Source organism: Hippocampus guttulatus, chromosome 21 (genome assembly GCF_054856545.1).
Source record: "Hippocampus guttulatus isolate MCC_2025c chromosome 21, RoL_Hgut_1.0, whole genome shotgun sequence".
Lineage (NCBI taxonomy): Eukaryota > Metazoa > Chordata > Actinopteri > Syngnathiformes > Syngnathidae > Hippocampus > Hippocampus guttulatus.
Window position 1 is genome coordinate 4,543,153 of NC_141281.1, and position 13,054 is coordinate 4,556,206.

The 13,054-nt window shown below is 42.9% G+C and overlaps 2 protein-coding genes across 5 annotated transcripts in view; one reads left to right on the plus strand and one right to left on the minus strand.

Moving 5' to 3' along the window:
• Positions 1 to 393: 393 nt before the first annotated feature.
• On the minus strand, positions 394 to 5,108 carry selenoj (selenoprotein J). 2 transcript variants are annotated; one of them, XM_086102598.1, is made up of 10 exons: positions 4,978 to 5,108; positions 4,630 to 4,696; positions 3,962 to 4,141; positions 3,612 to 3,710; positions 3,190 to 3,282; positions 2,955 to 3,111; positions 2,735 to 2,850; positions 2,429 to 2,506; positions 2,064 to 2,203; positions 394 to 776 (listed from the first exon to the last, which is right to left on the minus strand). In XM_086102598.1, exons 2-10 carry the CDS (start codon positions 4,694 to 4,696, stop codon positions 678 to 680), a joined length of 1,029 nt encoding a protein of 342 aa, XP_085958724.1. In that variant the 5' UTR covers positions 4,978 to 5,108; the 3' UTR covers positions 394 to 677. The 2 variants fall into 2 exon arrangements, with proteins under 2 accessions (XP_085958724.1, XP_085958723.1); XM_086102597.1 differs by having other exon boundaries at positions 4,630 to 4,759; positions 4,978 to 5,098.
• Positions 5,109 to 7,893: 2,785 nt separating this feature from the next.
• LOC147186814 (guanine nucleotide exchange factor VAV3-like) overlaps positions 7,894 to 13,054 on the plus strand; it is a 46,399-nt gene continuing 41,238 nt past the window's right edge. For all 3 annotated transcript variants that reach the window (XR_015098974.1, XM_086101703.1, XM_086101704.1), the window contains exon 1: positions 7,894 to 8,287. Coding sequence is in view for 2 of the 3 variants with exons in the window: in XM_086101703.1 (XP_085957829.1) it covers positions 8,081 to 8,287 (207 nt within the window). In the remaining variant the exon portion in view is untranslated. The remainder of the gene's footprint in view (positions 8,288 to 13,054) is intronic.

Genomic DNA, 13,054 nt, shown 5'->3' on the forward strand with positions numbered 1-13,054 from the left:
CCTCGTGGAATTGGATTTTGGCAGATTGGGGGAAAAAACAACTCTTCAGGTCTGGATATAATTATGCCAGACATGCACAGCCTACCTGCTGTGTAGGAGGAAGTCAGGCACAGGGAGAAATCAAATGACTTCCCTTATGTTTGTTACCTGTGCACTCTCAGCAGTGACCTATTTCCCCAGCTAAACAATGTTGTGGAAGTTTATTCATCATTAGGTTCATTTGTGTGTTATTCTTAGACCACACAGATGTTTCGATGGTCTAAACCTTTGACCATTAGAACAGACATACATGCATACGTGTATATGCCATGCATGCATACATATAAAAAAGGAATAAAAAGCTCCTGCAGCCATAATGCAAGTAAATACAGCACTTAGTATCAAAGCATCATGCACATGCAAGCAACACAATCCTTTATTAGATGGGTTTCAAGGTTCTTCTGACCCAACTCAAGCAATTGGCACAGACTCCCCTCTTCTTACATAATGCAACTTTGACATGACAAACAGGTTCGAGTCTCATTCAGTCCGAGACTTTTAAAATGAGACTGTCATGAATTGTCATTTCAAAGCACCATCTGTAACTTGAGGAAAGTGAATATTAGCAGCAGGAAAAGACACTCACCGCAACTAATAGTAGTGGATCATACAAGGCAAACTCAATGATTAACTGCAATTTAACATGATTTTTGGAACATATTTTCAACTAGCTCCAGCAGCTGAGGGTATCGAAGTGTCTTCTTCTTCCAAGATTCAGGGATTCCTTGGAGGCCAGTCTGCAAAGACATTAAAAACAAGACTGACTGACACGTTTAATTAAGGCTCAAATTCATTTCACTGCATAGCAGTTTTTGTTTGTTTATTGTTTTTTGTTTTCAAAAAGTGCCACACTCCTAAAATACGTACAATTTCATGAGTGGAGTTTGCATGCCCTTGATTGGTCAAAAGAGAAATCTCTATATGACAAATGGGATGAAATCGGAGGACATGAGCTTGTCTTCTTTTATATGAAGCAACTAAGTGCCAAAGAGAAAGTACACCAAAATGCTGGTTCTCTTCTACTGTTGTCCTTTGTTTACTGTGTGTCCTTTTCTTTGCTGAATTTATTGGCAAGTTACACAGTGTCATGCTGCGATGATGTCATTGCAGCTGACGCAGCTCCCGCTATCCCACCCACACACCCCCACAACGGAAACACGGGCCAGATCAGCGTTTACGCTTCCGAACCGATGATGGAGAACTGGATTAAAGTGGGTTTCGTGCAGCTCAAGATTACGTGTACTGAGCCCAAATCAGAACGTTTGCAATACGCTGCTTTGATTTGTGAAAGGTCCCGATGTAATTGATTCTTGATGTGAGATTCATGCAAAAACATGACAAGTATAGATTTTCAGTGTTTTGAACGATTTTCCCAGGTACAAAGTGAGCACTAATGCCTTTCCTTCCTTTTTCTTTTCGTTTTTTTTTTTAATGACATTTTTCTTGCCTCGCTGACAGCGTTTTCTCAACGGGGTAGTTTGACACTTTGCCATTTCAAACTTTGCTGCAGACCATAAAAGCGTGACAATTGATGTAACATGCGCGCGCATATTCACAATGGGGAGGTAACAGTGAGGTATTGCATTCGAGTGTCTCCAGACTGAGCAGCCTTGAAATATGCAAGACAGGTTTGTAGTTCAAATGCAGAATTAATTGCAGGCTAGTGTATTTTTAAAACTGCCAAACTGACTTGCGTGAATGTTTGGAGCGTGACGGTGCATTCGCTTCGGAAGAGACATTTCAATTTTGTTTGGGATCTGGGAATTTTGTTGATGCCATTGCTTGGCCCTGACGAAGGTCTGCGCTCTCTAGTTTTGGTGTAATCTTGCCAGTGCACAAAACAAACAAACAAACAAACAAACAAACAAACAAACAAAAAAACATCAGTCTGGGTAGCTGTCTAAGAATCTTGTTAAGCATTCTATATTCGTAATGATATCGTGAACATGATTAAACTCAGTCCGGAATGAAAGTTAACACCCTTCCTTTGAAAACGTAGTTAGTTCTTTGCTCAGCGCTAATACCTGTGCCCCCAAGCAGGCTCCGATGAAGGAGGCTCGGCTGGCGGTGCACCCCCCGCAGCGCATGGTGTCCCTGACAGCTTCATCCAGTTGGCTCACCGTCAGGACTCCATGTAGCGCTCCTTGGAATGCACCGGGCAAAGCTGGACAGAACCGCAATTTAGTTGCACATCATGACTACCCTCCCAAGGCAGACGTTTTTACATGAGCATTTATTGTCTGCCCCTTTTACCCTCGTAAAACTCAACACAGTAGGAAGGAGAAAATAAAAACGGCAGTTGAAAGGCGGTCATTAGTCTGAAGATGAAAGGCCGGAGCAGAGGGGTAGAAGAGTTTCGCCACGTCATCAGACTATCTGACGAGCTTACCTCATGTGTTTGTGAAGAGAGCGGGTATGAGCTGCTGGGACGTCTTGGCCAGGTTATTCTTCACCTGGTGTAGATGTGCTTCCGCAGAGACATGAGAAAATTAAGGTAGGCTTAACTTGTTGCAAGATTGCGGAACTGATGGGCCATGATGCCGACAGAGATTGAGTTTGAAAGTTAAATTTTTTTTTTTTTTTTTTTTTAAAGGCCAGCAGAAAACTGGAGAGGAAGTAGCTAATGGGCACATTCCAGTGGCCTAGTGTGGATATGGCCTCAAATGGATGTTTTGAAGGGCAAACGTAGTCTTACCGATGACAATGTTATCGAGCTCTTGAGGGTTTTGTCTTTGCGGATCATTCAACTGAGCCAAAACTGCTTCCAGAGCTTTGGGACTTGGACCATTCAGAATGAAATGTTCCAAAATCCTGACCACATTCATAAAACAGACAAAACGGTGGAGCATTACAACTTTCCCTCCAATGAGAAACCAAATGTTAAGATATTGTGCGTGTTCAACATTTTTCCTTACCTAGCTGCAGCCAATGTCACAGCCACACATATATCGTTATTTTGGGTCACCCTGATCACTTTCTCCACTTTCTCCAGCATGTCGCCTTGGCCAGCATAAAAGGCCACCACTGGAGCCAGCTTGGTAACGCCGTCCATTTGACAGTCCTCGTCACAGCCTCAAACAAATACACATGCAAACAGTTCACAACTCAAAATAGCAGTCATCAATGATAGAAATCTTTATTATTATATACCAGTTTCTTCTTTGCCAGCGTCCACATTTCTCAAGAAAGCTTTGAGGCTCCCATGCCTCCAAGGACCATCAATAGGAAGGACGGCTTTGGGGCCTGGAAAATTCAAGCATTTTTTTCAAATTAATTTTTTAATGGATTGATATTTATCAATGGGTACTGTTGTGTCAATACAAGAATGATTAACTCATGAAATAGTTTCTGTCTCTCTTTGCCTTTGATGCCATGTAACTAACTGAAGTAAAGCTTTTGTCTTGGTGCGCTGCTCCATAATGACGATGCAGCTGTGATTACTTATTAAAAATGTAACTTATTGAAAAAATTGAATATTTTTATGGACGTTTGTGCATGTCCGTGGCTGTTGTGCAGCCACTGACAGGAATGTTGGAATCGACAGTTACATGCAAAATACTGTGAAGATGTACCTCCTTTCTTGCGGTAAGGGTCATTGAGTGGCAAGTCGTACACTGTCCCTGTGCCAAAAAACTTGTAGGTACGTTGAGTCAAATCGTCCACATGGACACCTGCCGACACACAAGAAAGCAAAGCGCCTTTGTAGCTTGCTGAAATTCACTCACTTTTATCCCGATTGGAAATTGATGGTCTTCAATTATATCGTAACATGTGTATTTTAAAATGATGTGGAATTTCTTTCATGCTCTCATTTCCCAGTGACATGGTTCACAATGGTGATGACACATTTGAGTCTTTACAAAAAAAAAAAAAATGTTATGACAACGTATGACGCATTGTCCCGCCTGACTCAGTCGTGTACCTCCGCACTGACTCAATGATTCCAACAGGACGTAAGCTTGGTCGCCATAGCACGTCTGCTCGCCTGTCTTCCTGCGGTAGAAAGGATTTGCCGAGTCGGCACGAAACTCTGGTGTGGGTTCCAGGTCAGCGAGAACTTCTCTGAGTCTGTCTAGATTGTAAATCCAGTGCATGGGCTGGGCTGCATTGGAGAACACACACATTCAGCACACACACAGGCAATAAAACAAGAGAGCACATATGAGTCTATTACGACGAGCTGCGGGAAAGTAACTGGAACCACCGAAAGCTCTTTGCTATTTATTTAAGAGCCCAGGAGTCCTTTTCCATCAACTTGCAGTCAAAATGTCTTGAGAGCCACCCCTTCTTTCTTATCAGCTTGAACAGATGTCTCAAAGTGCATCGACCATTGACAGACGTCTGTCTAGCTTGTGGCACAAAATAAAACAAAAACTAAGTTATGAAACGTCTAATTCCTTTGGTTTTATCCTATGCAAAAATATCACTGTCAAAATTGAATTAGCTCGAAAAATGAATCTTCTACAGAGCTGCATAGCCAAATAGTAGTTCAACAAATACCATCAGTGTTTTGTAAATGTAACAAAGAGGTCTAATTTCTGTCGTGACAGCAATTCCTTCCCCGCATCATGACTGCATATTTTATCTTACCTGCTGCATCTGCGACTGCTGCCCCTACAATGGCCCCAATGGCTCTCTCTCCCACACTCAAGGCCATCTGCTTTCAACAGCGTTGGAGAATGAGCAACTGAAGTAAAATACTGCAACGGTTCACCTGGTACTAAAACATGGTATCAAGGGACATCAATTAATTGCACAGAAATTTTTACAATCTTTCGGAGCTAAATTGACACTCCACAAAGAACTTTGAGAAACCAACATTCCAAAAACACGATTCCCTCAATAACACGGCCTGCTCAGCACAGTCAATGTTCATGACTAATAGGAGTGTAACAATGCGTCATTGCAAAAGATAAATGCACTCATGTTTATTCTTACCTTGGAGTCTCTTTGTGACCTTGTCGTAGTCCACTTGACATGTTTTGAAACACTGTCCGTTCCGCCTCCTCAAAACTAGGGGGAGGGTACCACTGGCCCACTGATTCTGAAGCTCCAATGGCAAAACAGAGGATGTGGATAAGTTTAGTCTACGTGGGTCCAATATGTCTTAATGATGCTTTTATATGTCATCAATTTTTAAACCCTTGAGATAAGATAGTAACCAATGATGGCATGTTGAAGTAGCTTTCACGGCCTGTCCAGAAGGCGACGAGAAGCCAATCTGATGCGTCACGCTCACTCTTTCTGTATACCTTCCACTCCATTGCCTCCATCCTGATGCTTTCCCAGCTGATCCCCATTGGTGATTCCACTCGGATGAGACACCGCAAGGCCTGGCCAGGCTCCATTTGTCCCAAATCTCTCCTGGGGATCCCGGGCCATTAATTTCTCTTATGGCCCTTTCGGCAAACCAAATAGACTCAGCCAATCAATTCCGGTTAACAACAATGAACACAAACTCAAATAAAGGCACGGCCACTGAAAGCCGTCTGCTGTTTTCTACTACTTGTACCTTGTGATGCTTGCAAAGAATATAGTAACAATGCAACAAAGATACTGGGCTATGTCGTTTAAAAAATACATTGACTATAAATTGTATATTAATACAGTATTTTAAAGTGGGGAAAAAACAGGAAATGGAGGGAGGGTGATAGCTTGCCTCTCAATACTGTGAATACATCAATAGATCCTGCACTGTATCCAGATCAAGTCTCTCACACACTCACACAGAAAAGGCTGGACATCTATCAATGACAATGGGGGATGGATACATTTTGGTGCGATGAGCATCTGGCTGGACAGTGGGAGGGGGCTAATAATGCCAAAACCTATCAAGTAACTTCATCACAACGATATGTGGACACAAAAAATATATCCAAATGAAAACGTGCTTGAAAGACCAAGGTTAAATTGCTCTTGGGCTACCGTGTTACCTTTCAGCCCCTGTCCTACATTAATCCAATGAATGCTGATAATTCTCCTGCTGGATGGCTCCTCTTCCAGTGTGGTCGAGGAAGCTGTAACAGGAGAACGGTGTTAAGCGGCACATCAGCATCCGGGCCGCCTGTCACCTTTCCTGTCATCCGCGCAATGCCGGCCATGGCATCCGATGAAGGATAGCGCCAGATGACTGAAAGTTAACCAACATTGGTTTCAATTTAAATGGTTACAGTGCTAATTTCCATCAAAACGCCTGCATAAGCACAAAGGCAAGTCTTATGAGCCAAGTTGCAAGGAAACAGAGAGGAGATGAGGAGTTCCAGCACATGGATGTGTTTACAACAGCATAATCTGGAGGCTAATATGCACATGCATTGTTTCCACAAGCCTGTGAGCTCAGCTGCTGTTTATAAATGCACGGGGGGGTAAATTGTCACACAGTCTTCATGGCGCTCACACTTACTTCCTTAAATGCTTTCCTTTCTGCAAAGTTCAAGTAACGCAGTTGCGGTTTTCTTCTCTTGTTTCTGTTTCTTTTCTGGAATGCTAGAAGAAACCAGGAGATCCTTTATATTATATTCTCTGTCACGAGGTTAAATCTTTCACTTGAGATTACTTTTAACACTTGGGTGATGTAACACATTGTGGTAATCTCTTTTATCTTCTTAAAGATCTTAAAATCTAATTAGAATAACTTATCTAAATTCACAAGCATTTCTAATAAAACGTCAATAATTCACCAAACAGTGAAGCGGTTTCTATTCCCGTAAAATGCATTGAAAACCATACCGATGACACTTTAAAATTACACTTACACATTTTAAACTTTTGGTAGAATGATAGGTCTCCGTAATTCCGCGTCTACCGGTAATAGCCTACAATGGTCAAACTAATTTTTGTCGTGGGCCACATTTTAGTTACCGTTTCCCTTGGAGGGTCGTTATGAAAGTCAATAACAGTTTATTCAACTATTGTTTAAGTTACTGTAATGAGGGGGTTGGTTACAAGAAAATTCTTACAATATGTCTCTTTTTTATGACGCGAGATTTTTGGTAGAGATTTTAGCAAGCATCATGGAAGTTGACATGTCTGATTTGCCTCTCGCGGGCCACATAAAATGATATGGCGGGCCAGATCTGGCCCCCGGGCCTTGAGTTTGACACCTGTGGCCTACATCATCAATCGAGATCTAATGGAGGGGTTCTTCCCAAGCTATGACATGGTACTCACTGTATCAATTTAATCAGCGTTAATAGGCGTGGTAATGAGTTTGGTAGTGTACAAATTCTGAATGACCTTTTTGTCATCGGATGATAACGTAAACAGGAACCGCTGTGTTCGCTCTCAGTGGAAACAATAGCGTCGTCAGACTGTTAATTGACACTGGTCGGGTGTAGTAGATGGGGAAAGAGGCCTAAAACGGTTTCATTGTCAAAAGACATCATGCATACGGGGCCAGTGACAATTTGTGAGGGGGTGAATTGAATCAAGAAAGACATATAAAGCAGTCATTCAGGATCTGCAGCTATACGCAATACAATTCTTGGCCTTAAAAGTATAGGTTTGTCCAGCTCAAACGCCAATGGTATCTAAAAAAAATTAAAAGTTTAATTAGTCATGAGCGGTATTTCTTGCAACCGTTACAGACACTTGGGCACCTCAAAAGCTGAAATGCAAATTTAAGAAGAGTAACCAGTGACGAAGTATTTGCACTTGGTTACTTCCACCACTTCTACTCTTATTACTGGGCACAAATATGGGGGAGAGCATGAGGGTAATACTACAGGCAGGAGTCTGAGCGTCTTGTTGCTCTTCTGCAATGTAATGCAGTTGCAAGCGGAAGAGGATGAGGGGGAGGGAAGAGACAGCGGGGGAGGGAGAAATAGAGAGAGAGCGGGGGGAGTGGGTGCACTTCATCCAGTCGTACGAGCACACAAGGCTGTCAAGCTCACATCGACTGCAGCCCATCCCTCTGCGATCGTGGTCCTGCTCCGTTTTCATCGTGCTGGAACATGGACACGCTCTAAAGCGCACCACCCAAGCCAGTCCACTTGTCCAATACCCGAAATTCGTCCTGCCGTCGGCTCAAGTGAGGGTAGTAATGATGGAGTATTGGAGGCAGTGCGCGCTATGGTTGATCAACTGCAAGGTGCTTCCAGCAAACCATCGGGTGACGTGGGAGACTGCGCAGGTATTCGATTTGGCGCAAACCCTCCGGGATGGAGTGCTCCTTTGCCACCTCCTCAACAACCTCAGGCCCCAGTCGATCAATCTAAAGGAGATCAACCTGCGACCTCAAATGTCACAGGTACGAGAAGAGAAACGCCGCATCTGCTGCTACGCCGTCAAATAGCATCGTGGCGCCAGACTTCGTTCACAGTCATGCACATTTCGGGGTCTTCTTGATCTCTTTGCAAACAAACAAACGTATGACAACGTTTTCGTCGAGCCGCATGTGCACGGGAGAGTAGTGAAAGAATTCGGCATAAAACTGCTCACGATTTGGACGTCAGCTTCAAGAAAATCATAACTTTGTCTTCAGTTTGGGTGCATTATAGTCAACGCCTCCGCAATCCTTTTTTTCCCCATGAAATAACGGAACATCTCATGCACGTTATTGTTATTGTGATACTTCAATTTTGATATGAAGTGAGTCAAATTTGCTGCCAATTAGACCAATCATATCACATAATCCCCAAAAGTCTGTAAATGTTGTGGGTTCATTTGGTTACTTTATATTTCTCTTTGGACATCTTTGAACAATCACAACAAAATGCTCCCCAGTCAATGTATGAGTGATAAAGATACACGGTGGATTAAGGCAAAGTGTGAATGTGATTTTGATTGTTTTTTTTTTTTTTTGGATTCTACAAGATTTAAAGTGACAGTCATCAAGGGAGGGGTTAATTCCAACAATGTGTATTTTTGTGGCGAGTCTCATCATAATGAAGAAAACAACCCCTCGGCGCAATTTTAGTCTGTGGTTTTGTGAAGGCTACAGCAAGCAAGAGTTTGAGTAAATCAGTGCCACTGTTAAAGATGTCCATGCACTGTCTGCAGTCGTCGGAACGATAGAGAGCTGTGGCCACATGGTTCCTATTTGTCAGATAGCATCTACCTCAAGAGCGAGAGCGGGCCAGATTAATATTGAGCGTTGGATTCAGTGACCACACACGGTGACTGCGAAACACAGCTACTAAGCCCGCAGAGCTCCTCTACTTAGGTCCAGTAACAACCATTTGATATAGATAATATCATATGTATCGATGTAGGGTCATGTGGATTGAGAGTCGTATGAGGCTAGTTTCCTGGAAAAAGCTCTCCAAACACAATGGCACGGTGGCCGGGTCAATATAATCCACAGTTAGTTCTCTCACAATCGAACAGAGTATCCGCTTGTCAGCTCCAGTGGGTCAAGTGGACGATTTAGATCAGCATTTGCAATTCTAATGGCATCAATGGCGATGGAAACAACTACTGAAGGCTCCTTTTACCCAGACAAAACTTGATTGAGGTTGTAAGAAGAGAAGCATTTACTGAACGAAGTTAAGCTTGCAGCTAATAGTTGCAAGTGTGGACGTAAACATCAGCGTGAGTGGTTCTTAGCGCTTTGTGTCAGTTACCACACAATGCTGTAAAACATCATGCTGTAAAAGAACTGTAATGTCATATTCATGCACATTGCATGACCTGACTACGATTGGGTTATTTATAGGCAGAGTTTGTTTTTATGCATGGTTGAATGGCTTACTCACACAGGGAGCCAGTAATGGTGCTACATGTGGGGCGACATTGGTGGCTGTGGAAACACGGCTGGAAATTACATAGAGTGCAAGTGTGAGGACACATGGTGACATCATTTATTATTTCATGTCACCGTTAATCGGGTGTTCCTTAATACTTTGAATATTAATATACTGTGCTAGAGTACACTTCATGCACACATTGGCACTGTATTATTCTGAGTACTGACTTTGGTCATCACGATTGAGTTGGAAATCTGTGTCAGCTGTCCTCTCCAAGCAACATTTAACATAACTGAGGGTGGAATTGAATTTCCCCTTTTCTGCGCATAATTCATGGGGGCCCCTGGCAGCTATTTTGTCATTGGCCAATAACGACTCATGTGACGCCACTGGACCCAAGGGACCTTCAAGATGGAAAGACAAAGGCAATGATGGGACTGGCCTACAAAGAGACTGTCTGGGTTTCTCTATTTAGAGTCATAGATCCAAGGATGAAAAAGACCCCTGAAGGGGCTTGTCCCAACTGTGCTTGTGTTGCCTGTGTAATTAAAGCATCAGAGGTTTGATTTTGCCATTGGGACAAGTTGCTTCTCATTCTGCGACATTTCTTTTTCTGTTCGAGTGAGTCGCATGTGCTCGAGTTTGCTAAGAAAGGGAGCCGTGCTACAACAGCAGAGTCAGCAGGCTACTTGTTTGCAAAGAACCACTCGATTATGACAAGTAGCTCGGATGTGTTTTTCCGCTCAGGAAATTAGTTGCCTTATTTTGTGGTGAAAATGTACCTGAAATTGATGAGCCATATGTTGTGTATGTGAACGCGAGGATGTATACAATCATGTTGTTTACAAGATATGCTTTAAACATTTACAACAGAGTGAATCAAATTTGCAGTTATGGCCTTCAGAGCAAAAATGACACTCTTTGATCACTGTTTTACGGCTGTCTTTGCTCAATTATAATGTCTAGACAACCACATTAACTGCCACATTTGACTTTTACTAGCAATAGTTAAGAGCTCAAATTCATGAAACTTAGGTCGGTCATGAATCAACTGAAAGTCCCAACCTGTATTTTTTTTTCTCCCAATTCCTGCGCTTGGGAGGTTGCCATTGCCTTCTTGTCCAGAAACACAAGATTCTAGAACATTGTCGCAACTATTACAACAGCTGAACACATCTCCCACAGCAGCACAGAAAATCAGGAAACAGAATAGAGGAAGGAAGTGAAGCTAAACATGCCCTCAGTAAGCTCAGCCCAAAGCAGTGACATGCCAGACACAATGAAGAGAAAAGCCGCCTCTCTTCACACAGACAGAGAGAGAGAGAGAGAGAACACCCCCCCCCCCAAAAAAGAAGAAAAAAACTGTTGTACGTTGCCTGCGCAACGCCACCTTCTAAGGTTTGATCTTCATTTTTGGAAAGTGAAAGCGCAAAGATGTCGCCCCAGCAAGAGCGTGGTCTAATTCTAACCAGCATCAAAGAGAGCAGCAAAAGAACATAAAGGTGCATTATCTTACAACGTCAACACATTTCTAACCAACAACAACAACAAAAAAAATACCATGATGACTTCATTTAAACATTTCTTTATTATCAGCTGTTCTCCTTCCCAGATCAAGTATCTACCCTGCAGGTAGCTCCGACTATGCTACAATACAAAATGATGCACATTACTTTTATACACTTTGAGAACAGCATTATACATAATGAATGGTCCCCATGTATATTTAATCAAGCCGACACCAAAATCTGTGATGCCAAAGACTGAGAAAACTTCTAGTGAGCACTACGCATGGTGGGCTTCAAAGCCTGCGACGCTCGCAAGTCATTCTCACAGACAAGTGTTAGAAAATGAGGGGCATGTTAGATCAAGATGAATCTTTCTATTCCTTTGGCTTCTCATGGAGATGTCAGGTCATACGAGGGCAGGGAAACTCATCAGCTTAAGCACAAAGTCGCTTTTGATGAAGAAATATCGCACCGAGTGCAAACAGCGCGTGACTGCAGCCATGCATGCCATGTCAACTCAAGGCACCACGGTTTACGATTCCCGCTTAATTCAGTTGCACCGGTTTGTGCCGCAGTGTCCCCCCAATGCCGTGCATGGGCATGTGCTGCCGTATGCACAGTGACTTTGCATGTAGTTGTCGGCGAAGACAAGATGATGTGATATTGCACTGGTGGACGTATACCGGACATGCAAACAGCCTACAAAATTTTCATTTGATCACCAAGGCAACAATCCTGCGCCATGGCCAACCGCAAAAGACAGCTCCAGTACATGTTGAAATATCGGAAATGGCGTGAATTTTATGAGGAGAGATTCGGGCGTAGAGTGTGCTCGCAATGAATATTAGGTAAACCAACACGACGGGTTCAATTTGATTCTTAACCATTCTAGAAAATCAATACTGGTGAACCATCGTAGTAGGAAATGCTATTTTAAGCATCATCACAGACTCCTGTCTCAAATGACTGGACGGTTTCCAGAGATATCGGTTTGTGCCCCCTTTCTGATCTTTGCCCAAAAAAAAAGTGACGATGACATTCAGAAGGCAAACATTTTGATGAAACCAAACCTCATGTCCTGCAGCAGTGTGTCAGTCACATTTTACTGTCAGGTTCACTGTGGTGGAAAACTGCATCCGAGTCAGATGCACATTGTTGATCTCAACACACTAAGCTACCCCATAGTAGGAGTCACATAAATACAGCCAAAGCCTCGTGCATTTCAGCAGATTATTGACTTCATGGGGGTTGTCCATTGGGACATAGATGGACAAAGCCAAGTGATGGATGACTGTTGTCAATACTGGAAGTGGGAATTCTCACATTGATGGAATGAAGAATGATAGGGACGGTGGAAGACTCCCTGCATAGAATAAAAGTTGTTCTTAATGACCCCTGAGAATCAGTGGACAAGCCATGAGATACACATGTCGAATCTAACAAAATCGAATATGAGAGATAGATCCAAAAAAAAAAAAAAGTGTTTGTTAAGGTGGTGGTCGTTTGCGGCGGTGAAAATTGCGCTGTCAACATGCTGAGTATATTTTGCCTCTCTTATGTAACTCAATTAATCCTACCTCACATTTTCACAAGCCAATCAGCTAAAATGACAAAAGATGTGTTCTTGCAGGATTCATATCACATATTGCACTCTACTAGTGGGGGTTGGGGTTCCACCTTTGGGTATACATTTTGGGTATACATTGGGGCGTACTAGCATTTCATGGAAAATGGCTTTGGACACATTTATTGGCAATGTGGGGGAGGGAGCATGCTGGGAAGAGTATGTGTGTGTGTGCGGGGGTCTTGTCTCTTTATTGT